The sequence below is a fragment of the Paramisgurnus dabryanus genome, chromosome 2, assembly GCF_030506205.2.
Source record: "Paramisgurnus dabryanus chromosome 2, PD_genome_1.1, whole genome shotgun sequence".
Taxonomy (NCBI): domain Eukaryota; kingdom Metazoa; phylum Chordata; class Actinopteri; order Cypriniformes; family Cobitidae; genus Paramisgurnus; species Paramisgurnus dabryanus.
In genome coordinates this window covers 47675166-47702669 of record NC_133338.1, presented here as the reverse complement: position 1 = coordinate 47702669, position 27504 = coordinate 47675166, and the positions used below count along the sequence as shown (strand labels likewise).

The 27504-nt window shown below is 37.5% G+C and overlaps 1 protein-coding gene across 2 annotated transcripts; it reads left to right on the top strand.

The window, feature by feature from the left end:
• The first annotated feature begins 170 nt into the window (after nt 1–170).
• On the top strand, nt 171–21639 carry znf821 (zinc finger protein 821). Of its 2 annotated transcripts, none has more exons than XM_065288886.1 (6): nt 171–607; nt 10294–10425; nt 11009–11121; nt 14098–14196; nt 16623–16786; nt 16863–21639. In XM_065288886.1, exons 1-6 carry the CDS (start codon nt 568–570, stop codon nt 17650–17652), a joined length of 1338 nt encoding a protein of 445 aa, XP_065144958.1. In that variant the 5' UTR covers nt 171–567; the 3' UTR covers nt 17653–21639. The 2 variants fall into 2 exon arrangements, with proteins under 2 accessions (XP_065144958.1, XP_065144959.1); XM_065288887.1 differs by having other exon boundaries at nt 171–620.
• Nucleotides 21640–27504: the final 5865 nt, after the last annotated feature.

Sequence of the window (27504 nt, the reverse complement as noted above, 5' to 3'; positions counted from 1 at the left end):
ATACATAAATAATAATGTTTACAAGTGGTCAAATTCCCTAAAAGAGACGAACAACATCCCCAAATTACAGTACATGTCAATGGGTCAATTGGTTTTATGGGCCACCGAGCGCCCCCTGTAGGAATTATTGTATTTTACAGATAGCATATAGTAGATGATAACATTAGTCATTGAATTCACTTGAATACATCGCCTTGAAATGCATGTCGGCAGCGTCTCTGCAGTGGCCGGTTACAGTGTCGCAGGATTTCACATCCACTCCGCACATCTTACTCCGATTCTTATGTTTAGAAACACACATCTGTCGACATGAATGCGATTTCATGGCCGACAAAGACCAAGATGTCTGTTAACGCAATATCAGTTTGTTATTCTCTATCAGTGAAATGATCTCTGTTGCACTGGCCAATGTAGCCGTTCGGCGCGTTTAGAGCATTTTTGTTTACGGAATTGGATTTTTCTCAGAAGAGGCTTCAGTTCGTTTTTCTCTGGATTGGTCAAAGGCAAAATCACATCAGTCGGATCGTAGAAGAGATTCGACTCTTTCATTCGGTAGTCGGGTTTAATATGTCAAGACGAAAACAGACCAACCCTTTCAAAGTGAATTGTAGGTATCCCAGGTATTGTAAACCCTTTTCATTTTATTACTCCTTGTTAAATAGCCCCGTTGTTTACTAAAGGCAACTGTTAACATGCAGCAAGAATCATCGGTCATTACGGTGCAATTGAATTGTTTGATGGGTTATATCCGCAGTTTACTAAACGACGGCAATAGCCGAAGACCAAGCGTTCACAAACTAACTTAATTATCCCAACCTTACTTACATCATATTTTACGTAGATTTTCAGATTAAGTTATAGCAATCGTTGAAATATTGGTAACTGATGCACGAACCGTATACACCCACGAAACCCTGCAGATGTGTTTGTTGAATTTCTGTAGATGTTAGGTTTATTATGAACTTACACTTAAAACTCTCCGAAAACCCATATGTAAATACAGCACTATTTAAACATAAAGAACATTTTTATATAAACTAGTCTGCGTGGATAATTCGCAGTATTACCGTATTGTCGCGGGGAAAATGCAGTGCATTGTGGGATATTTGCATGAAATATTTGCAGCACATGAAAAATACTGTAGTGTACCTTAGTGTTTACCATAGCTAGTAAACTCTAATAAAAATCCTAGATAATATTGTGTTTTTGAACCAGTATTTATACAGTTTATTAATACACTATAGGATACTGTAGTATAACAGAGTATACTACAGTACACTTCATATTATCAATATAATTTATATTTAGTTTATTATATTAAATACTAAAGAATACTTACTTTGCCATATTTTTTCATGTGGAGGTTATTGTGTCTGTATTAGCCTATATATCATTGGTTTTATTTTTGACATCTGACTGATATTGAAAGCAACAGGGCTCAGATTTTTTATGGATTGGGGTAATCAGGCAGCTTTTAAGTAAAATTAAGTGAATCATGTAATCACTGTGCCAGTTTATGAGAAAAGTGGTATACCTTTTATTACTACCATCAACACAGAGTTTATGATCAAAGTCATCAACAGCATTATAGGACTAAATCTGCACTTGTATGTTCTTGTTCAAGTTGAGCCAGCTGTGTCTTGTGTGTTAAAGGTTGTTTGCCAACAATATCTTGAACAGAGTACATAGGCTTAATCCACTATTATTAATGGCATGTATATGCATACTGTATTCACTTAGGAGACACATAAGTAATGCTAAAGGATTGTAAACAATCCTTTGCAGTAACATAGGCCGTCTTTCTATATGTTGTTGTCTCTACAGATGTATTTAATACATTTAGGGGCTTCCTATAGTCATAAAAAACATCAGGGGTCTCATTTATAAATCCTTACCAAAAGTCTACATACACCAAAAGCCAAAAATGGCTTACGCCAAAAAATGTAAGACTTATAAAACAAAGCAATGTTCCCTTTATAAATCACAGATCACCTGTGTGTGTGTGTGTGTGTGTGTGTGTGTGCGTAAATGAATCATCCCCAGGTCCCACCCTGCAAGCCCATTCTCCCATCAAGGTTTTTTAATAGATCACAGCCTTTCCAGCCTCGTTTTGTGCATACGCACGCTTTATAAATGAGACCCAACGCCTTTTTGGAATTATTGGGATATCCAGGCCTGGATTAAATTAATTATGCTAAAAATATTTCAGATTATTAAGCAAGAAAACACTCCTTTTTTACTATTTTGCTGTATAGAAAGTTTCAGCGACAACAACATAAACAATCGGCTTTTGTGGCCTGAATTTAACTTCTGGTAGACTTCAGGAAAGAATCAATAACAACAGAGTAGATTGTTAGTAATCAGAGTAGATTATTTCTTATAACAAACAAAATAAATAACAAGTATATTACCGTAGTTCAAATCATAGCTAAAGTGTATCAACTACTACACTGAGCAATGGTTATTGTATAGATGGTTTCATCGGACGCACGTGCAGTGACGCGATTACACGTCTGGTAGTGCTGCACAATTAATCGCATCGCAATCGCAATCGCGATGTCAGCCTGTGCGATTATATGACAGCAAAATGTTGCAATTATATTAAATAAATAAATGTGTGGACTTTTAACACAAACTTTTTGATAACTGTTTGATGATTTTCCTTGCCGTTTAAAAAAAGAAAGAAAAACGAACAAAAAAGGCAGTGCACGTGTGGCATGCACGTGTGTGGTGTGCGTCGTCACTTATACCAGAGCGAAGATGGATGCAGAGGAGGTTGTCAGTGATCTGGTAGCTAAAAAAAAAACTCTACGTCTGTTGTATGGTGGTATTTTGGATTTAGGATTACTGACACTGAGCAGTTGCTACATCACGTGGCAATACGAAAACATTTCTAGTTTTACAAATACACATTTTAGCTAAACTGTGTGTGGATTTTCCTTAAAACCCATCAAGTTGACTCATGATACCATTTAGTATAATCGCAATCGCACATCGCAATATTAGCATCAATAACCGCAATGGGAAAAATTACCCAAATCGTGCAGCCCTAACGTCTGGTCAGAACTTTACTTCCGGTTAGAGGTTTTTTAATGGTCTGACTAGTTGCTAATCTGAACTCTTGAACAAATACCTCGTCAAAAATAATAGGGATGCACCGATACCACTTTTTTTGAATATGAGTACGAGTACTTGCATTTCAGTACTTGCCGATACCGATACTGAGTACTTAAAAAAAAAACATGATTTAAATTTACAGGTAACAGCTTTAGTCATATAATTTAACAAAAAAGCATTAACCTCTTACACGCAAACATAGACATTTCTCAGACCGTGGTATCGATCCCTGGTATCTGGGGACTTTTAACGAGTACGAGTACTTTAGAAAATGTGGTATTGAGGCCGGTACCGGTATCGGTATCGGTGCATCCCTAAAAAATAACAAATATTTTAGTTTCCTAGGTAATCTACGTGTTATTTATTTTGCTTGTTATATTAATAGACTACTGTTAAAGGACTTTGTTGTTATTTATTCTTAGCGGAGTTTACCAAGTTACGTGTTGACCATGAAAGCCACTTGTTTATGTTGTTACTGCTGAAACCGTCTACAAAATGAATATGTACAGTGTTAGATACAGAGGATGAGACTTATGAGCCAAACCTTTCTTCGCACAGAGGTGACCTATGCTCGCCGTCTCCCATTGTCTTAAGGAAACTGAATTTTTTTTCCGACAAGGTATTTGTTCCAGAGGTCAGCCGTGTAAAGAACGTCCATCTGTTCGTCCGATTAAACTGAGAATCCTGCAGTTGTTTATAAAGACTGTCTTTACTTTCTGTCGAAACTTTCTGTTTCTATTACTGTCGCAAATATGCATGGTATTTGATGTTTTAGCTTTGATTTCAGTGTCTTGATAACCACTGGTTATAAATAGCAGTTTAAGGAAAAAATAAAAGTAAGCAAATGTTGAAATGTTACTGTAAAAGTTACTCCATTATCTCTTTGTTAAAACATTTTGGTATAGTTTATCAGACAAATGAAACATTATACAGCATTGTTATACTGTTCTTTGGGTTCTTCCAGTCTGAGGCACACTATGGGAAATGTTACTCCGTGGGAAAGTATATGACCGATCTTGTTCCTCCATCAGGCCTGGAATAGTCCTTTTGTCAGTAAGGCAAAGTGAGACCAGAATTCCTTGTCTGGTTTTATCTGATGTGATTATTCCTTCAACCTAAACCAGACAAGCTGTTGAGGTGGGTTGCACGAGGCCTGGTCCTCTCCAACCTTTTCTATGCCATCTTGTTTGGGGTTGGCTGGAGATTGTAAAGGTTGTGGGAGAGGGATGGATTGAATTCAGGGGTACTTTCATTGTTTGGTATTTGAGTTAAGTTTTGTCTGTTGTGTTCCCACCCCCCACCACTGACTTCACCCCTTTTTCTCATGTCTGTTGGCTGATGAGTTTGTCTCTTTGTCTGGATTCAGACAGACAGTGCGTCACCTCCTGCCTACAGACACACAGACTCTGAGATAACATCACAGTGGCATAGACAAGGGGGGGGGGGGTAGGGTGGATAGACAGGAGAAGATGGAGGGAGGGTGGAGAGACAGATGTACAGACAGAACCAGCAGAAGGGGGATGGGACTTACACTCTTACATCAATCACAAACTGACTGCTATAGAGTCAGCCGGTTCTAGCTGATCTTGGTTTCCACACTAAAACCTTTGGATTAGACATCATTTTAAAACTGTCTCAAAAGTCTGACTCTTGATTTCCTCTGCAGGAAAATAACTTTTGACAGCCATTGGTGACTAGACGTAAAATATTTTATCTGTTGGCTTTATCCAAAGGGATATTATCTGAGCACAAAAATGGATTGAAGCTTCAAAGTTCCTTGGAAAATCTACATGGCAGTCAAAACACAACTCCAGCTAAGCCACTATTGTTTCACAACACTAAGTGTTCTTGGGGCTAAGGCATACATCAATTTTTATCAATACAGAAATGTTATTATAATAGCACTGTGTTGGTCATATGTTAGGGGTAACATATTTAGTATTGAAGTATTTGGGACATAAATTGTTCTGCATTGTTTGTGCCACAGACGCAATATCATGTGATATCTCAAGTCGTATAATTTTGTATAGTAGAACCCTTAGCAACTGCAGAGCTACACTTTGGGCAAGTAAGCAACAGCCTATCAACCACTTAAAACCCCATAGCAACTGCAGAGGAACACCTTGGGCTAGTAAGCAACTGCAGAGTAACACTTTGGGATAGTAAGCAACATCCTAACAACTATGTAGAATACAATAACAAATGCAGAGCAACACATTGTGATAGTAAGCAACACTATAGAGCAACAACTGCAGAGCAACACTTTGGGCTACTAAGCAACTCCCTAGCAATGATTTGGATCCTTATAGCAACTGCAGAGCAACACCTTGGTCTAGTAAGCAGCACCTATCAATCACTTAAGACCCCATAGCAACTGCAGAGCAACACCTTGGGCTAGTAAGCAACCCCTTAGCAACCACTTTAAACCCCATAGACACTGCAGAGCAATACACTTTAGCCAGAAAGCAACACTAGAGCAACTGGAAAGCAACCCTTTGGGTTAATAAGCAACTCCCTAGCAACGACTTGGAACCTCATAGCAACTGCAAAGCAACACCTTGGGTTAGTAAGCAACATCTTAGCAACCACTTAATACCCCATAGCAACTGCAGAGCAACACATCTGGCTAGTAAGCAGCACCTTAGCAACCACCGAAACACCCATTGCAACTGCAGAGCAACACCTTTGGCTAGTAAGCAACACTTTTGCAACCACCTAAAACCCCATTGCAACTGCAGAGCAACACCTTGGTCTAGTAAGCAACATCCTATCAATCACTTAAGACCCGATAGCAACTGCAGAGCAACACCTTGGTCTAGTAAGCAATATCCTTTCAATCTCTTAAGACCCGATAGCAACTGCAGAGCAACACATTTGGCTAGTAAGCAGCACCTTAGCAACCACCGAAACCCCCATTTTAACTGCAGAGCAACACCTTGGTCTAGTAAGCAACATCCTATCAATCACTTAAGACCCGATAGCAACTGCAGAGCAACACCTTGGTCTAGTAAGCAACATCCTATCAATCACTTAAGACCCGATAGCAACTGCAGAGCAACACCTTGGGCTAGTAAGTAACATCTTAGCAACCACTTAATACCCCATAGCAACTGCATAGCAACACATTTGGCTAGTAAGCAGCACCTTAGCAACCACCTAAAACCCCATTGCAACTGCAGAGCAACACCTGTGGCTAGTAAGCAACACCTTAGCAACCACCTAAAACTCCATCACAACTGAGCAACACATTGGGCTAGTAAGCTTGACCACAGCAACTGCAGAGCAACACCTTGGGCTACTAAGCATCACCTTAGCCACCACTTAAACCCCATAGCAACTGCCGAGCAACACCTTGGGCTAGTAAGCAATACCCTAGCAACCACTTAGAATATCATAGCAACTGCAAAGCAACACCTAAAGCTAGTAAGTTAGACCACAGGCTGGTAGTAACCCCTTAGCAACCACTTAAAACCCCATAGCAACTGCTGAGCAACAACTTGGGCTAGTAAGCAACACCTTAGCAACCACTTAAAACCCTATACCAACTGCAGAGCAACACCTTATGCTGGTAGCAACACCTTAGCCCCACTTAAAACCCCATGGCAACTTCTAAGCAACACATTGGGCTAGTAAGAAACACCTTAGCAACCATTTAAAACCCCATAGCAACAGCAGAGAAACACATTGGGCTAGCAAGCAACATCCTAGCAACTACTTAGAACGCCATAACAACTCCAAAGCAACACCTTGGCTTAGTAATTAGACCACAGCAACTGCAGAGCTACACATTGGGCAAGTAAGCATCACCTTGGCAACCATCTAAACCCCATAGCAAGTGCTGAACAACACCTTAGGCTGGTAGCAACCCCTTAGCAACCACCCAAAATCGCCATCGCAACCGCAGAGCAGCACCTTGGACTAGTAAGCAACATCTTAGCAACCATTTAAAACCCCATAGCAACTGCAGAGCAACCCCTTGGGCTAGTAAGCAATACCCTAGCAACCACTTAGAATACCATAACAACTGCAAAGCAACACCTTAAGCTAGTAAGTTAGACCATAGCACCTGCAGAGCTACAAATTGGGCTAATAAGAAACACAGCAGCAACAACTTAAAACCCCATCGCAACTGCAGAGCAACACCTGCTTGGACTAGTAAGCAACACCTTAGCAACCACCTAAAACACCATCGCAACCGCAGAGCAGCACCTTGGCAACCTGCCAAAAAACCTTGATCTTGGCCCCATGGCTGTGAGTTTTGTACAGGCAAGCACCTCTCATATTTTCTTCAGAAAATGTAAGCTGATGTTAATGTTACTCAGCAAGGTGAACATTTAAAAGTTTCCTGAAGGTGGATGGTAGTGATGGAGTAATGGAGGATGTATGTTGAGATTGAAGACAGAGTAAAGATCTGCTCTGTGTGGGAGTATGGAGAGTTTCTAGAGAAGATGATTTCTCACATTAGCAGCAGGACTCTTAATGCAGGAGGCAGGCGGTTTCCTCAGGGACTGCAGTGTGTACGTTGTGTGTTTGGTTTAATGTGGGGGTTGGTGAGTGTAAGGTGCAGTGTGCATGTTCGTAACTAATCTTTGATACAAGAATGCTTTGATTCTGTCTTTCTGGGGTGAAGTTCAAAAATGTTATAAATGATTTACTTCAAATTTTTTTAAATCTATTTGTGTTTCACTGAAATAATGATATGTATATCTAATGACATGACTGACTGTTAGAACACAATAGGTATGTTTACATATACCCACCCAGCCATTTTGGTAAATCCAAAATGAATTTGAACTAATCACAGATTGTGGAAGTACTGTTTATATGTACCTTAAACATTACAAATCAATCCAAATATAAGTTTACATGAAAGTATTTACTCAAGGTATTTTGGAATTAGGAAAATACTCTCCTATAGAAAAATGTTCTCCTATTAAAGATATTATTTCAGTTCTACACCACCCCTTTCAATATGATCAACAGTTCATTTGGTTTAAGCTCAGGCAGTTCTATTGAGATGTTTACATAAGGGATTTTAATTCAAAATCAGATTACTTAAATATTTTTTTGGTTGCATTTAAATGTAGATATTAACAACTGTATTTTTAGGTGAACTGTTTTTTTTTATATATTTAATAAGACTTCAGAGGATGACTTCTGGGAGAAGGTCTGCATAAATTCATGTATGGCTGGGTACAGCTCACTTTTGGGGGGTACTACTGTGTACAGTACCTAGTAAAAAAGGGCCCCAAGCCATATCTCAGAATCAGAATATAATCATCAATGTTGGCTCTTTTAAGCTGCATAACCACTAATCCTTTGCAGAATAAAAGTTTTTGTTTACATCATATATATAATATTTATGTATATATAAAAACATACACATGCATGTATAATTTTAAGAAATATTAATTTATATATATATAAAATGCATATACACATGTAAATATTTCTTAAAGGGACACTTTATAGGCTAATTTTCCAGCCCCTAGAGTGAAACATTTGGTTTTTACCATTTTGGAATCCATTCAGCCGATTTGCGGGTCTGGCGGTACCACTTTAAGCATATCTTCGCATACCGTAAAACTTCAAATAATAGCCCGGGCTATTATTTTCCCAAACCTATCATCACACCAGGCGTCTAAAAGAGACAGGCGTCTATAAGAGACAGGCTTTTAATTTAATTGCTCCAGCATGACAGCAGGAGGTTACCACATATTACGTTTTATTTTTCATTTGAATGTGTTTAACAAATTAGTTCGTGTAATAACAACAGTCTTAAATTATTGGCAGTATAAATAAAGCAAACAAGGATATGTTTTTTATTGGTTGTTGCGTGAAATCTTACCCAGATACAACAGTGCTATTTTCTGATTGGCTATTGTGTAGCCTCTTTCTCTTTTTTTTGTATTGGCTCGCTCGACTAGAACTCTAGGGAAGACGGGCTTGATAGAGAGAGAGAGCAGTGTGGCCAGATACATTTTGGGCGCTGCAGCATATTAAATATGATAAATAGTGTTTCCGCGCGAGAAATACAATGTGTGGCGGGAGTGCATGCATGACAAAAGACTGAAAGCCCGGCTATTATCAGCGGCCTCAAAACACTACCGGCCCACCGGGAAAAGTCCCGACTCCCCCGATTGCCACTTCGCTACTGTCATCATCACCTCAATCCCGGCGACGAAGCTTGTTGTGTTGTCATAGTGATGAGTAACGGAACGACTGCGTCTGTCACGTGACATCTACCGGTAAGCAAAAGAAACTTTAGCGTGTTCAATCTGCACCATAGAACTGTCTTAAACAGACTATCTGACGGGATTTAGAAGATTAAATACAACCCGAAACTAAAAAACAGACCAGGCCTTTATTTGAGACAGGCGTTTATTTACCCAAACCTGTAGTCACACCAGGCGTCTAAAAGAGACATGCGTCTATTTGGGACTCGGCTATTATTTGAAGTTTTACGGTAATTAATTGAAAGATATTATGCAGTGCTCGAAAATAGTCCCCTTGGTTACTTTTAACAGCTTGGGATTATTTTCGGGCACTGCGTAATATTATTGCGCCTGCTGCAGCCATGTTACGGCAGCAAAGTCCTTGATTATTACGCCAAAATAAGAGTCAAGTTCCTATATCGGCCTAGAAAATCACAACTTTTAATTTTCCGTCGGTCTTAATACACGATGTAACTACAGAAGAGTCAAGTTTAAAATAGGAAAAATTTCGAAACACTTTTGTTATTTTTGAGCGCGATGCTAATGGTCTAATCAGATTCAATGGATTATGCTAAGCTATGCTAAAAGTGCTAACGCCAGACCCCGAGATGAGCTGAGGATTCCAAAACGGTAAAAATTAAATGTTTAACTGTAGGGGAGTTGGAAAATGATCCTATTTTCATACAAAAGTGGAGTGTATATTTTAATATATACAAGCATGTATGTGTGTTTATATATAAATAAATATTATACACAACACACACACACATATGATGTAAATAAAGACTTTTATTCTGCAAACGATTAGTTGTTATGCAGCCCTACTTTTAACTTAGGCACCACAGCATCATGACAGCAATGTTTGCATGGACAAGCATTATTTTTTAAAATGCAAAATGTTACATTTTAAATCTTTTTTATTTTTAATATAAAAGCTTACACCATGTTGATTTACTCATAGGGCCTTTTCACAAGACTGGGTCGTCTGGCCCTCAACACTCTTTTGAGATGGACACTAGAAATGACTTCATTGAGGATGGAGAATGCCATAGCAACAACTCACAGGATCCTGAAGAGCAAGAGAGCACAAGTGGTAAGCGTTGAGGCTTCAGAAACAACATAAACTACATCAGTGGTTCCCAACCTTTTTCACCTTAAGGCCCCCTAGTTGCCCAAAACAATATTTGAAGGCCCCCCACTCCCTCATTTTTTTCCACATAAAATTAAATAGAACTTGAGATGACCAGACAGATTAATTAAATATGCGTTACTAAAATGGCCAAAAAAAGAAACATCTTGATTTTTGCTTGTTTTAGCTTATTTAAATGCTTGTTTTGTCCAATTATTTATAATTTTAAGTCACCTTGAGGCCCCCTTGGAAATTTGATGAGGGCCCCGACCCCCAGGTTGGGAAACACTGACCTAACTGATTTTTTTTGTTGGTCAGCTGAAAACGTTCACTTATAAAACCTAAAGCTTGAATGCACTGCATGTCACTTTTGATAAAGACTTCTGTGTAAATGTATGTTTATCAATGTGCTTGTAAAATGTTTAAATATAAGAAGACATCTGCAAAACTTATCTGCTGTATAAAGACTTAAAGCAAAGAAGCATGGTGACCTGTTATGGATCAGTCAGTATTGTTTTAAACACAAATTCTTCTCTTATTTTGCCAGAGGACGGTGACAGTGAATTTGACAATGACGACGACTTAAATGGCTCTGCGGATGACAGTATGACGAGTAATAAGAGCAGCCAATTCTGCCTACAGCAGGAGGATGTCAAAGAGGTGAGTGGTGTAGATCTTATGTATGAAGTAGACGGTGTGTAATTACCGTACTTTCCAGACTATAAGCTGCATCGGAATATAAGCCGCATCATTTAAAAATGCGTCATTACGACAAAATAACATATATAAGTCACAGTGGACTATACGTTGCGTTTATTTAGAAAATTATTTCACAAAAAGCCGAAGAACATTCATTTAATCTGGAAAGGTGAGTTATTCAACTAAACAATAGCAGACAGAGCAGCAGGCTGAATAGATGTCTGTACGTCAAAAGTAATATTATCAGTTATTTAAACGATAAACCATAGCATACAGAACTTACCTGGAAGGTTGAATAGACTAAATTAACCAAACAAGCCAACTAGCGTGAAGTCCGCATACAAAATTAATTCATACTGACTTACAAGGCGCACCTGACTGTAAGATGCAGCACCAGCCAAGTTATGAAAAAAACGCAGCTTATAGACCAAAAAATACGGTAGTATGCATTCTTTATCACTGCATGCTTAGCGTTGTGTCATAGTCAAGTTTGTTTCTTCACTATACAGCGTATAGCAAAAGTATTCGGTTCTCTCTTTTTAATGACTTATGAATAGATGGAAAAGCCCTGAGATGCAAATATTATGCAAATGTGATATTATTTCATATATCATTTGGATATTTTTCTTTTTTTAACTACTCCTGCTCTTAGAAAGATGTATGAAATGTTGGTTTTGTAGCAGATTTTAGTAAATTAAAGATGCAATGTGGGACTTTTCGAAGGATCTCTCCACAGATATGCAATATAATATACATATATTATCAGTGGTGTGTAAAGACCCTACATAAAGATAATGTATTGTTTTTATAACCTTATAATGAGCCGTTTTTATCTACATACACCGCTGGTCCATGGTTACATGGATGACACTGTCATCATGTTTCTACAGTCCTTATCAATCTAACATTTTTATGAGTCGGAGTCGTTTATAATATACAACTTTGGGCCAGATGGAACTACAAACTAGTTGAGGACCTAAACATTTTTTATTTATAATTCTGCTCAATTTAATAAGCATTTCCTTTGTAAAGATGATCTAAGAGCCTTACTAATTCCTTTATCATCAGACATTAGCAATTGTTGTCATCTTTAAGAGCCCTCAGAGAACTATGGTGATAGATATTTTTGCAGCGTGACTCATAACTTTACAGCAACACGACATTTGGAATGAGTCACAAGAGCTTACGCATTTCTGTCTGCCATGGACTCTATATCACAGCAAATCTGCATCAGTCATCCACACACAGCTACTATTTCACATTATCATCTTCTGTGTTGTGTCACCGGAGTAATTCACTTAAAAATAAATATTGGGTCATTATTTACTCACCCTCATGTTATTAGACGTCATTTTGGAAGAATTGTACTGGTTGTTTTATTTATTTTTCATGCAGCTACAATTTCACAGGTTAACATGTAATCAAATATGATGATAAAGCAAAGCATATTTGGCGTGCTGTCAGAGGGAAGGGTTTTGAGATCAGAATTTTAGATGCCATTAACTGCATTGTTTTTATTACCGATTTTATCTACATACACCACGGGTCCACTTACATGGAAGTTGCCGCCATGTTTCTACAGAAGACGTAAACAGACAAACTGTTTTATAGCGCTTTGTCATAGTCTCAGACGATGACATATTTGTCCTGTGGCGGCTACTGTAGCTTCTCTATTCATTTCAATTTTATTTATATAGCGCTTTTCACAATTAGTAATTGTTTCAAAGCAGCTTTACATTAAGAGATGTAGGAATCTCTTAATGTAGGAATCTCTCAATTAGGTATGTGAACGGGTAAGCAAATTAAACTGGTATCAGCTAACCAATAAATCAGCTCGGTTCCAGACAGGCTAACTATTGCGGCATAAGTATATTACCCATATGAGTTATGTGAATGCTTTGTTAAAGAAGAATGTCTTAAGGTTAGATTTAAATTGATCGACTGTGTCTGATACTCGAACATTATTTGGTAAATCATTCCAGAGCTTAGGGGCTAAGCAGGAAAAGGATCTACCACCTTTAGACACTTTTGATATTCTAGGAATAATTAAGTGGCCAGAATTTTGTGATCGCAATGTACGTGCAGGATTGTATTCTGCTAGTAATTCTCTATGCGTTGTGGACAGAGCCATTGGTTGTAATTCACAGTTTTACCACTAAATGCAACTACAAATCTACATAGTGGACCTTTAAATTTGAATCTGGCATCAAAATACACTGGATATGGCATATAATGTCACACAGACTACTTTTTTAAAGTTATTTTTGCCTTTATTTGGCAGACAGTTGTTAAAGGAACAGTATGTAAGAAATGTATATCAATTAATTATAAAATGGCCCTGATATGTCACTAGACATTAGGAAATCATTTTCATTTCAAATACTTATAGGATAGCCAGGATATTGTCATTTAAACTGATGTTTATGTTGTCATGTTGTGTATTGGCCACCAGTTGTGTGATTGCAGTACCAGTTTTAGCCACAAGTTTTGTGATTGCAGTACCAGTTTTGGCCACAATCCTACATACTGTTTCTTTAAGGAGTGGATAGGAATGTACAGGGTAGATAGAGGGGTACGGGACCAATAAAAAAACCTTAAGCTGGGAATCAAACTCAAGTAATCTGCGGCACATGTCGGAGTACTGCCCACTACACCATCGGCTCTGACAAACGGAACACTTTTATTTTTATTTTTATTATTTATTTTTAATAAAATAGTAACCAGTACAATTCTTTAAAATACTACATGCGTGTAGATGTGCCACAGAAGAAAGCTTGAAAATGCATTGAATTTATTTTGTTAACTATTTCGTAGTTAATCCAGAATGACTGATATAGGTTTGTGTCACAGATAACCTCTTCTATTTTCAGGCTATGAATCAAGATACTCTAAACTTGACTGAAGTTTCTTACTCTGTGTTGGTCCATTGTTTATTAGGAGAGCGAGGATGGGGCTGATCACGGGAGCAGTTATGTTTGTCCTCTTTGTCCGCTGGAGTACAGTAGCCCAGAGCAACTCATCACACATGTCTACCAGGTGAGGACACATAATACCAAAACCTCTTTCCTCTTTTCTTCAGTTGAAGCACAGTAATAAGGTACTAGAGAATAATAACAACCCTTTTATCACCATTAAATGTTTCTAAATCTTTACATTTGTAGGCAGCTTAAATTTATTGTATATATCTATGCTCAAAAAAGTTAAAGGGATAGTTCACCAAAAAATGAAAATTCTTTCATTTACTTCTTTCATTTACTCACTCTCATGTTATTACAAATCTGTATACATTTCTTTGATAAACCCGAAGAAAGATATTTTGAGAAATGTTCGTAATTAAACTGTTTGTGATCCCCATTCACTTCCATAGTATTCTTTTTCCTACTATGGAAGTGAATGGGGCTCATATACGGTTTGGTTACAAACATTCCCCAAAATATCTTCCTTTGTGTTTATAAGAACAAAGAAATTTATATAGGTTTGTTACAACATGAGAGTGAGTAAATGATGACAGAATTTTCATTTTTGGGTGAACTATCCCTTTAAGGCATTGCTGTGTGCAATATAAAGGATGTTTTGCTGGTATTAAACCCATGATCTTGGGACAGCTGGCTCTCCTTTAAATTTTTAAACCCAGTAGAGGCTAAAAGAATTACTCCACTTTCATTAAAAAAATCTCCATTTACTGGACCTCAACGGTTTACAGTTCAATGCAGATTAAAATTGCAGTTTTAATGCATCTTCAAAAGGCTCTAAACGATCCCAATTGACGCATAAGAGCCTTGTATAGCAAAACGATCATAATTTTCAGCAAAAAAATAAAGTGTGTATGTGGAATGATACTAATTATCAAATGTTGTTATCAAATGTTATCATTAAATGTTGTTATCAAATGTTATGTTATCAGATTTGTTTATGTCTTAATTTGTTTAGTCGAGAATAATTTTTTTTTTAAATTTCAGGATTTTTCTTAATTTAATAGACTTTATTGGACTGTTTACAGTTTCAACGCAATTTAAAACGGCAGTTTTAATTCAACTTCAAAGGGCTCTACATGATCCCAAATGACGCATAAGGGTCTTGTATAGCAAAACGATCATAATTTTCAGCAAAAAAATAAAAGTGTGTATGTGGAATGATACTTATTATAGTCTTTGTGTCAGTTTATTGTTTAAAATGGTCCACAAGTGTCTGTTTCAAACCTTCGATGTGATGACGCAATACTTACGGTCGCGCTGGCGCGTCACGCACGGCTAGTGCAAGATGAGAATTTGTGGATTAAAAGTGCTTATTTTTTTAGTATTCTTGACGAAAATAATGATCGTTTTGCTGGATAAGACCCTTATGCCTCGGTTGGGATCGTTATCAAATGTTATGTTTTCAAATGTTATGTTATCAAAGTTGTTTATGTCTTTATTTGTTTAGTCGAGAAGAATTGTTTGCTTGTGTTTTTGAAGAAAAAATTCCAGGATTTTTCTCAGTTTAATAGACTTTATTGGACCGTTTACAGTTTCAAAGCAGTTTAAAATTGCAGTTTTAATGCAACTTCAAAGGGCTCTAAACGATCCCAAATGACGCATAAGCAAAACGATCATAATAAAACGATAATTTTCAGCAAAAAAAGTACTTTTAAACCACAACTTCTCTTCTTGCACTAGCTGTGTGATGCGTCAGAGTGACCTTGCATATTACGTAATCACATCTAAAGGTCACGAGTAACGTAAGCGAAACTACCGATCTAGTGTTTACAACTCTGTAGAAAGATGACCATTCTGACGTTGTTTTATGATGAATGATTTTAATTAATGTATTTGTCAGTTTATTGCTTATAATGGTCCGCAAATGTGTGTTTTACATATGTAACGCCTTAACTAGCGATGTGATTATGGTTGTGCTGACACGTCACACGGCTAGAACACAAAAAGTTGTCATTTAAAAGTAAAAATTTTTGTTTTGCAAAAATGACAATCGTTTCGCTAGATAAGACCCTTATGCCTCCTTTTGGATCATTTAGAGCCCTTTGAAGTCGCATTGAAACTGTAAACTATTCAGGTCTACTAAAGTCCACTATATGGAGGAAAAATCCTGGTTTTCCTCAAAAACTTAATTTCTTTTTGACTGAACAAAAAAAAGACATAAACACATTGGACGATATCGTGGTGAGTAAATTATCTGGATTTTTTTTTAAATAGAAGTGAAGTAATCCTTTAATATCATCCATCCAAGCAACTAAAGGCTTGTTAACATTATTCATATGCAAAACTCAGATTTTAAACTAATAATGACTTGAAGGACAAATACAATGCCTGAAATGATGACTGGACTACAGATTAAAGAAAAGAGGATGAGGTTTTCTATATGTCCCTGTTTTAATAGGGAATTCGTCCACCTCATAACAATAAAACTGTATTCGTTCAAGCATTTCATTAATCTAAAACAAATCCATTTACTTTTTCTGTGTACAGCACACAGCGGTGGGCGGCAGTAAGAGTTTCGTTTGTCCTGTATGTGGACGAGCTCTCAGCTCTCCTGGCTCTCTTGGTCGCCATCTTCTGATCCATTCAGAAGACCGTCTGTCAAACTGTGCCGTGTGTGGAGCTCGCTTCACAGACACGAGCAGCTTAAACAGGTTAGCTTATTACTTCAAACATGAGTTTGTTAAAGTTAAACGGTTTCTTAAATGGTTTTATGGTTTGAAATTGTAGGGAAAAGTTGAAAGAGTTTCTCAACACGAGTAATATCGAGATCAACAGTGACGGTGAGTCCTGCTCGGTGCCCAACTCTCTCCCCAGAAGTCCTATCGCTAACCCCAGCACCAATCCTGGTCCCGCACTGACCTCAATGCCAGACGGTCTCCTCTCTTCTGCTCCTCCTCTTCCTTCCCTGTCCGACACCGGTCTGACATCGATCAGTCCCTCGAGCACGGGACTCCCGCCTCTTCCGGATCTTTTGAACCCGATGCCCGTGTATCCGGCTGGGGTCATGTTGGTCTGCAACAGCTGCGTAGCCTACCAACAGCTCGTGGATGCCCAGTCGCCCACCATGAGGAAATGGGCGGTTCGTAGGCAGAACGAGCCTGTGGAAATGAGGATGCAGCGACTAGAACGCGAGCGCACTGCAAAAAAGACCAAACGGGCATGCGAGACACCGGAGGAGCGCGAGATGCGCCGGTTGCGAGACCGGGAGGCGAAGCGGATGCAGAGGATGCAGGAGTCGGACGAACAGCGGGCCCGGCGTCTACAGCGTGACCGAGAGGCCATGCGAGCCAAACGGGCCAACGAGACGCCCGAGAAGCGGCAAGCGCGGCTAATCCGTGAAAGGGAGGCTAAGAGGCTAAAGCGGCGGCTGGAGAAGATCGACCCGTCGTTGCGAAACCAGATCGAGCACGACCCTGCAGCGATGGCGGCTTTGACTGCTGATATGAATCTTTTCCAGTTTTCTTTTCCCATGTCCGTCTCCTCCATGGATAATGGGATGTTTATGAAACTCCCCTAGTGAGCACAACCCTCTCGGCCCAGGATTTGGTGTTTGACGTTCTTCAAACAAAACTATTATTGGGCTTGGCAAATCAATCAAGCAGTTCGAAGCATTTTGGGGGGTTCTGACATTCAATCTTCTGACGTTCACAAAAAATGTTCCTGTCTTTAAGCATGTTTTGGAAATTCCTTTACTTCATTTTAAAGACTCAGACTTATATTTTAAGACACTTCAGTGATGCGGTTCTCTGTTTGCACATGGACCTACAGTGACAGGAGTGGGATGTCCATATTTGGTTCACCCTACTGTTCAAATTGCCAGTCTGAAAGGTTGGCGTTTATCTGCAACTATGGCTCACCTCCCAGAACCTGAAAGTGGGTGACTGGTTAGCTCAATTTTCACAGAACCAACTACCTCGCCATGGGCTTTCTGCATGGCCCCATTACATTTTGACTCTATCTACGTTCCCTGACATACTGTATTTACAAGGACACTCCATGGCCAAGGCTCTCTCAAATGGTTCGCTTGATGTGGACCCATGTTCTCATGTCTGAAAGGCTATGGGATGTCCTATTTATCATTTTATGTTTTATACCGGCATTCATAAGCACCTCCTTAGCAGTCACTACACACCCTTGCTGTTCTGTTTCACTCTGACTATTAAAGTAGACTTCGACTCTAGACTTCGTCTGTTACCGCATTACGCCAACCATATGGAAAACTGAAGTGGCATTTAAGACAAAGCCTTTTTGGGAGACATTGCTGTTTTGCAAAAAAAGGAAGGTCATCTCTAAGGATGCAATGACACTGCTCATCACTATTTTGAAACCAGACACATTTATCTGACCTCCCAAAGGCTTCATTCTTTACACACGGGTAAATATTTGGGCACCTACTCAGGGATGGTGAGGATCACCTGTATCCTCATGGCCTGAGAACGTAGAGGAGCAGAAGTCCTAGATTGGGGCAAAGTGGCACCGTTAATGGTCACATTGGCCCGTTTTCCTTTACTTTTGTACATTTTTCCACACTCAATCTCTTCAGCTGAGCCAAGACGTCAATACGGATGTTACACGACTCCATTTTGTCTCAAGCAACCAACCAATCTTCTCATCTGCTGCTGTCACTGTACTGTATAATGTGTATGTTACCTCTGTAGTGCACTGGTTGTGCACTGGACATGGGAATGCTTGTTGGGAGTTAACAGTGAGTTGGGTGTGTGCTCGATCTTTATGGCAACATACGTAATGTATAGAAATTCATTAAAATGTTGCCTTTGTCACTGAAAAGTTGTGCTTTGGTTTTATATTTATATACTAGTATGATTGTTTTGTTTCGTTTTAGTGCTTTTTCTGAGATGTGCAATGACGTAGAGGTTTAGTGAATGCACGAACAATAAAACGATTAGAAAAAATTCATCCTTTATAGAGCAAATGTACAGTATTGTGCCAGCTTTAGTCCACCATGCTACCCCATACGGCAAAAAATATTTTTCAAATATATTTTAAAATATATAAAAAATGGTCAAAACATATATTTGAAATATATTTAAAAATAATTTTTTGGCATTTAAAAAAATATATTTTAAAAATAAAAATATTTTAAAGTAAGGAAATATATTTATGTCGCATTGGAAAAAACTTTGTTACAAACCTGTTGTCGTCTTAAATGTTAAAATTAAATATATTTCATTCAACTTTAAAAACATACTTTATAAAATTAGATTGTATTTGGCATAAATAAAAGAAAAAATTCTTGCCATATGGGTTGTAAAATGTATTTGCTTGCCTTTATATATATTTATTTTTATTTTTAGTTTAAACCATATCATATATTTTTACATTCAAAAATACATTTAGCCCAAAAAATTTGGTCAGAAAAAAATAATTTTTTGCCGTATGGGACCATAATATTTATTGCTTTTGCAATAGTATAATGCGCATATCATAAGTTGTTAGTCTCTTTATTAGAATACAAGAAAATACAAAAAAAACACTTGGCAATAGCAGAAAACTGCAAGCTCTGTTAAACCTAAATCCTAATCTAATGACTTCAGTCTCCTCAAAAAAGTTCAAGATGTGTTAAGTGACGAGAGGTCAAACTTAAAGGAACAGTATGTAGGATTGTGGCCAAAACTGGTATTGCAATCACAAAACTTGTGGCTAAAACTGGTACTGCAATCATACAACTAGTGGCCAATACACAACATGACAACATAAACATCAGTTGAGGGCTGCAACTCCACTTTTTAAATGACAATATCCTGGCCAGACCACTGTTGTGAGTGATATAAGTATTTGAAATGAAAATTATTTCTTAATGTCTAGTGACATATCAGGGCCATTTTATGATTAATTTATATAAATTTCTTACATACTGTTCCTTTAATACTGACCCTTGCCTAATGAAGCCATTTTGCGCTGAACATGGATTTTTTTTTTACACTGTGTACATAATATTTCCTGTATTTTATGTTTGTATCTTGATAAAGAGAGTGAATAGTAAATATGGATGATTATTAAAACAAAGCTGACGGTGGCCTAAGACTTTTGCGCAATACTGTAATTTATAGAAGGTAAAAGGCAAATACATTTAAATTGACAAAACTATTTTCATTCTAATTTAAAGGAACAGTTTTGGGACATACATGACACCAGAGTTTTAAATATTGTAAACACGTTTTAAAAGCCGGGGAGTCACGGTATTCACAACCTTCAGGGAAGTTGACTGCACATTAAGTTGGTGTATGAGAATACATTTAACATCTTATAAATAGCATCTTCTGAAGGAATAGTTCACGCAAAAAATGAAAATTAGCTCATATTTTACTCGCTCTCAAGCCATTTAAGGTGTACGACTTTCTTCTTTCAGTCAACCACAGACAGAGTTGTATTAAATAATTGCCAGCAGGAACACAAGATGGCTTTGGTGCACACAGGGGTTAAAAGGTGATCCATGCATCAGTTAAATATACCACTGGATCTATTGTTGTAAGCCTACTTTTATACCAGAGTTCCTGGGCATCTTATTCAGATACATGGCGCTATGGATTATATCAAATACCAACAGATAAAATCAAAAATCAAAACCTGACTTATAGACGGTTTCACGCGATACGCGTCTGGTCCAAAGTTTACTTTCGGTTTCAGTTTTTTTTTTAATGGTCTGACTAGTTGCTAAACCAAACTCTTGAACAAATACCTCGTCGAAAATAAAAAATGTCTTGGTGTCCTAGTTAATCTACGTGTTGTTATTTTTGCTTGTTATATAAATAAACTACGTTTAAAGTACTTTGTTGTTATTTATTCCTAGCGGAGTTTACCGGAAGTTACGTGTTGACCACGAAAGCCGCTTGTTTATGCTCTTACTGCTGAAACCGTCTATAATGGGTCGTGGTTAAAGGTGGGGTGCATTTTTTTTGAAAAACACTTTGGAAAAGGAAGTCGGGCCTAGTACCAAAACACACTTGTAGCCAATCAGCAATAAGGGGCGTGTCTACTTACAGACATTGTTGCCTGGGATGCGTCTGTGTGGGGCAGGTCTATCAAAAGAAAGTCTAGATTCTATTAGGGTAGGGGTGTGTTTGTTTGGGTGATTTCAAATGTCAACATTAGCTTTCAAAGATCATGCACCCCACTTTTAAATCTTCCATCAAGACATTGGTTCAAAACAAAAAATGGGTTAATGATCACAAAATTAAGGTTCTGCCACAGCCATCCCAGTTCCCTGACCTGAACAATATAGAAAATTAAGTGAACTGATGATGAAAGGGGAGCACCAACATTTGAAATGGAGGATTTCACATGCCATGAATACTTCAACCTCATCAGACATTATAAAAGACAACTTTGAGCTGTTATCCTCTGTTGCAAATGCGGGTGGCAAAGAGTAATAAATGAAGGAGGGGCCAATAATTGTGGCAAACGTGTATTTACGTTAAAAATATTTTCCCAGCTTTTTTTGCTCGTATTTACTAAGGGTGCCAATATTTTTGTTCACAACTGTGGTGGCTAGGCCTGTCGCGATAAACGATAAATCGATTAATCGCACGGTAAATAAAATGAGCTCGATCATTTTTTTAGGCCGCGATAATTCACATTTGCATGCTTGTTTGTTTTCCTTGTCTCTCTCTCTCTACCAAAGAGACTGGATGACCGCTCCGTGCAACGAGTGACAAGGAGTGAACCCTCGTCAGTCATTTGTCAGTCGCATGATCTGTGTGGGGAGGGGGGACTCCTGGCGTAGCCTATCACAGTAGGAGTACTGAGGAGGATGAGCACCGCGTGAGAAGTGTAGCAGGAGAAAACACTAGTTAAGACGAGAGTTGGAGAAAAAGATGGATTTACACTTGTCATTAACATGCGTTTTTATCGATCGGATCACAATGTTTTACGTCTTTTCTGACTTTTCTGACACAAGGTGAACAGTGCTATTTTTAGCCTTTCATTGATAAACTAAAAGCGGGTGATCTCCGCAGTTTCATTTTGCAAGCGTGTGAAAGTTGCGCGATCTTATTTCATCAATTGCGCTGAAAATTCAGAGAAAGCTCTAACATATACATGTAGAAAATACTGTGCAGCATGTTTACTTGCTAAACAAGCAGTGGATATAATATTAGTTTGCGTCCATATAAACTCATAATTACTCCCGCTGGCGTTCAAATGACAGCGGAGAGACTCGCCCACCGTCTCGACAGACCACCCCTCACAGTATTCAGGACAGATGCGGTCGAAAGTGGACAAAAGAGACGGATTTAAATACCAGGTGTAAATGTGATATGTCTCTCTCGTCCACTTGTGATCTGATCAAAAACACATCTTAATACCAAGTGTAAACAGCCAAGTTTCAAAACCAAACGCTACAGCTGCAGTGTGGGAGTACTTTGGATTTAAACCTAATGACCGAGGTGAACCACTAAACCTGACCGAGCCGTTATGTCGCATTTGTGGTAAAAACGTAGCACTTAAAAGTGGCAACACGACAAACATGCATATGCACCTAAAACGCAATCATCCTGTTATTTTGTTCATTTCTTGTGGTTATTTAAAATGTCTTCCAGTTCCAGTATTACTTATTGTTTAGAAATAAAAGTTTCTAGATCTTTGAAAAGGTGTATCTGCATTATTATAATGGTCCCGGAGCATCAATGTTATCGCCTATCGCGATAAATTCTGAGGCAATTTATCGCCTAGCAAAATTTGTTATCGTGACAGGCCTAGTGGTGGCATTGGATAGTGCCCCATTTTTAAAGCTACAAAAAGCGCATCCATACTGATCCAAAAACCAATCGCTTCTCCTTAGTAGACATTTAACAAACTGTATGGATTATTTTTTTATGGATGGATGCACTTTTTGGAGCTTTAAAAATGGGGCACTATTACAAATTACTATTACAAAGCTGAAAAGAGACAGAATATTATTTCATATAACTCCAACTGGGATTTGGGTGAAAGAAGGAAGTCATATACACCTAAGATGGCTTGAGGGGTGTCAAATATGGGTTTATTTTCAACTATTCCTTGAACAAGCCGAGGGTCAGTCATGCTATTCTGCCCTACAAAGCCAAAGTACAGTAACTACGCATTTGGTCAAAATTGAGTTAAGGGTTGAAATGGGCTTTGTGACAAAGTCTCCTGGTTCAATTTTTTGCCATTTCAGAGAAACATGTGTGCCAAAATTGCAGTAACATGTTTAACTGGCTGGTGTAAAAAAAACTTTAAGGGCATTTTTCTCGGTTTCAGTGTTTGGGTAGTTACTGCACTTAGCCTTTGTAGGGCAGTATTGTGTACCACTACACGGTTATAAGTACCACTATAAGTACCTCTTGAAAACAGGGTAAGGTGTGTATGTATGATATGTCTTAAATTTCATTCTAATACTAGTTTTATTTATTATTCAAATTTGTTATAACGGTAAACAGCGCCTGTCAGTGTTTAAACCATGTTTAATTCAGCATTTATATAGATACCTCAAATACTTTGGAGCTGAGTGTTCCTGCATTTAAAGGCAACAATGTTATACTGGATACAGGTGCCATTATGTGCTGTTGTGAAGTGTTAATAATGGGGTCTTGTTAACACTCTCAAAGGTGTTACATGCACCACTATGCAACCGAAAGCTGTACTCAAGAACATGACACTTTGTATTACTACTATGCAGTTGATGTGGCAGTAAATGGACTCCAGCTTACAAACCTCAGGCAGTTCTGGACAGTCAAGCCATTGGTCCTCAAGTACATGACGCTGACCGTGGGGGTCCATCCTAAACTTTTCTTTTATTCGTTTCTTTGATATGGACTGAGACATGTGAAAATTTGATATGTTGGTGTGTGCACAGATGATTGTTTTTATGACAAATGACATTCTGAAGCTTCTCGCATGCCAATTCAAGACAAAAACAAGATTCTTTACAGTGCAGTCTATTTTAAAGATGACATATTTTTACATGTTTAGTAACACGTTTACTCTTTGCATTACTCCTAAACTATTATTTTAATTGGTATGCGATGCTATGTGAGATGTTAATTACTTAAGAACCCATTTTTATACATGTTTCTGCATATAAGTCAGTATACTCTGCTGGCAATGGAATTGCATGTTATAAATTACGTTCTAGATGCATTTATATGAGCTTTGGAGCCCAGTAATTATTTGCCTTTTTGTTTGTCTATACCCAGATATTTCCATGACAATGTTTACAAATATCTGAAAGGCCAAAATGAATGAAAACTTAATGGGGGTGATAAAAATAGCACTGTATTTATCTGGTCATGGCGCCAAATGATCCTGTTTAGAAAGCCATGCTGTGTTTTTGGATAAACAGATTGAAAGCTCATTATAAAAGCAGAATGTGGAATAAACATTGACTTGACTGCTAAAGGTTTGCCTGCGTGTCTCTTGCTCTTTATTCGTCCTCTGAAATGGATGGGACAGCGGAGACAGACAGGGCAGCATGTTGCTTCATTTGTCAATAGATACGCTCTTAAAAATAAAGGTGTTTGACAATGCCGTAGATGAAAATTTTAAATAACTTTGTTAGGATTGGACAATATTTGGCTGAAATAAACTATTTGAAAATCACCTTTAAAGTTAAGTCTTTACAAAAAAGTTGAGGAAATTTACAAAATATGTTCAAGGAACATGATCTTTACATGATATCCTAATGATTATGATCATCCAGGTGGATGCTGCACATTGGTGGTGGTTGAGAAGAATTCCTCTTTTTATACGTAAAGCACTTTGAGCGCTGCAGAAAAAGCGCTATATAAATTTAATGAATTATGATGTTAATGACAAAAATACTGAACGTCAATTGTGCGTGTATGCATGTAAAAAGGGTCTAAATATTTTCCTTAAAAAAATACTAAATTTGATTGAGATTATCATCGTAATGACATCTGAAATTTGATGACCAATTGGTTCTTTTATCGTTTTTGTGCATTCAAAGCTTAAAGGGACACTCCACTTTTTTGAAAATATGCTCATTTTGCAGCTCCCCTAGAGTTAAACATTTGATTTTTACCATTTTGGAATCCATTCAGCTGATCTCCGGGTCTGGCAGGACCACTTTTAGCATAGCTTAGCATAAGCCATTGAATCTGATTAGACCATTAGCATTGCGCTAAAAAATAAACAAAGAGTTTTGATATTTTTCCTATTTAAACCTTGCCTCTTCTGTAGTTACATCGTCTACTAAGACCGACAGAAAATTAAACGTTGCGATTTTCTAGGCCAAAATGGCTAGGAACTACACTCTCATTCCGGCATAATAGGGTGATTCTCACGAAACCATTGAAACACCACGGCACTAATGATTTTAGCTATAAAATGTGTAATATAGTAATATTAAAAAGCATCAGAATTAACACAATACTGTGTTCTACCTTGCACAATGTGTGATTTCAACATAAGAATTTATAATTTGTCAATTTTATCTCATTTTGTACTGAAATTCTCATTACGGCAATGTGTCCGGCTGTGTTTGAACATGCGTTATGTTGTAATTTAATCAAATTAACACAAAAATATTTAGAAAAAAAATAAATGGATGTTTTTCTAGACTACTTTAGATGACAGAAAAAATATTTACTGAATATTCATGTATAATAATAATGAAGAAAAATTAGGAAAATGATGTGTCCATGCCTGATGTTCTCATCCTCCGCAACACTTTTTGATAACAGTTTAAGCACACATACAGAATTTTAATAAAGTTTGATTTTGAGTGACCAAGCACATGGACCAGTTACTTCAAGATGGCTACCAGGTAAGATCATTTTTTTACAGTTAATTTGAAATATTGTCTTGTCAGAATGTTTACACGATATTTTGATTATCATTACCGCAACAGATGCTTATTAAATGTTAATTTAATTAATAGAAGCATAATACTTTGATTTTAAATGCATGTGCAGAATCTCCAAATTATGTTCTTTCAGGTTTGTCATGTCATTTTGAAAATATGTCAGTCTTGATGTTTTCTATCTGTTGCGGTAATGAGATTTTTTAGGACTTATTTTTTAAATTATGTTACAAAAAGTGTTAAATGATAAGTAAAAGTGTTTAAATTAATGTTCCCATTTACTCCAGACTTTGTTTTTCAATGTCTGGTGGGAAAAAAAGTACATTTAAGCAATTTTTACAGTTTCATGCTTGACATTTTTAAAACCAAGTTTTCATGAGAATCACCCAATAATCAAGGACTTGATATTACGCAGTGCCTGAAAATAGTCCCCTGCTATTAAAAGTTACCAAGGGGACTATTTATAGGCGCTGCATAATATCATTGCACCTGCTGCAGCCATGTTACGGCAGCAAAGTCCTTGATTATTACGCCCGCATAAGAATATACTTCCTAGCCATATCGGCCTAGAAAATCGCAACTTTTAATTATCCGTCTTAGTACACGATGCAACTACAGAAGAGTCAAGTTTTAAATTAAAAAAAATATCGAAACTCTTTGGATTTTTTTTGCGCATAATGGTCTAATCAGATTCAATGGATTATGCTAAGCTATGCTAAAAGTGCTAGCGCCAGACCTGAAAATCAGATGACTGGATTACAAAACGTAAGAATCAAATTTTCAATAAAAGTGGAGTGTCCCTTGGAGTGTTACCAGTTTATGGGGCAGTTTCCCAGACAGGCCTTATCCTAGTCCCAGACCAAAATACATGATTAAGCTGAAATTGTGTGCCGGACAGAGTTTAGATTAATCCAGGACTAGGCCTTGGTTATATTAGGACATTTAAGTAGTTTTTACAAACAAACCTTACAAAAAACAATACCGGCATGCATCTTGAGACAAAACAATGTCACTTAAACATGTCAAGATATGTCAGCTCAATGTGTTTTTAAATTGAGGCAGATAAAATACGTAAGCCTTGTCCGGGAAACCCCCCAGTAGTGTTTTTCAAAAGGTATGTTAGTAAAAACGTCTTAAATGTCCTTATATAAATAATGCCTAGTCCTGGATTAACCTAAACCCTTTCCGGGAAACTGCCGCTATGTTTCCTGCATCCCACCCATGACTACACTCTTAAAACGAATGTGTTAAAATAATACATCTTGTCTAAAATTAAGAACAACACATAATCTCGGTGTTATTTTTGGAACAACACACTTTGTTTTGTATTAAACTATTTAACATATTATGTGTTGATTTTGAGTTCATATAAATAAAAAGGACAACACCAGATGTGTTAAAACAACACAAAGTGTGTTTTTCCAAAAATTACACCGAGATTACACTAGATGTGTTGTCCTTAACTATATTGGTACGGTTATGAGTTTTAAAATAATCAAAATTTTCACTAATGTAATATTGATAAAAATTCACAAGCTCGAGATGTGTATTTAAGATAAAAAATTATTT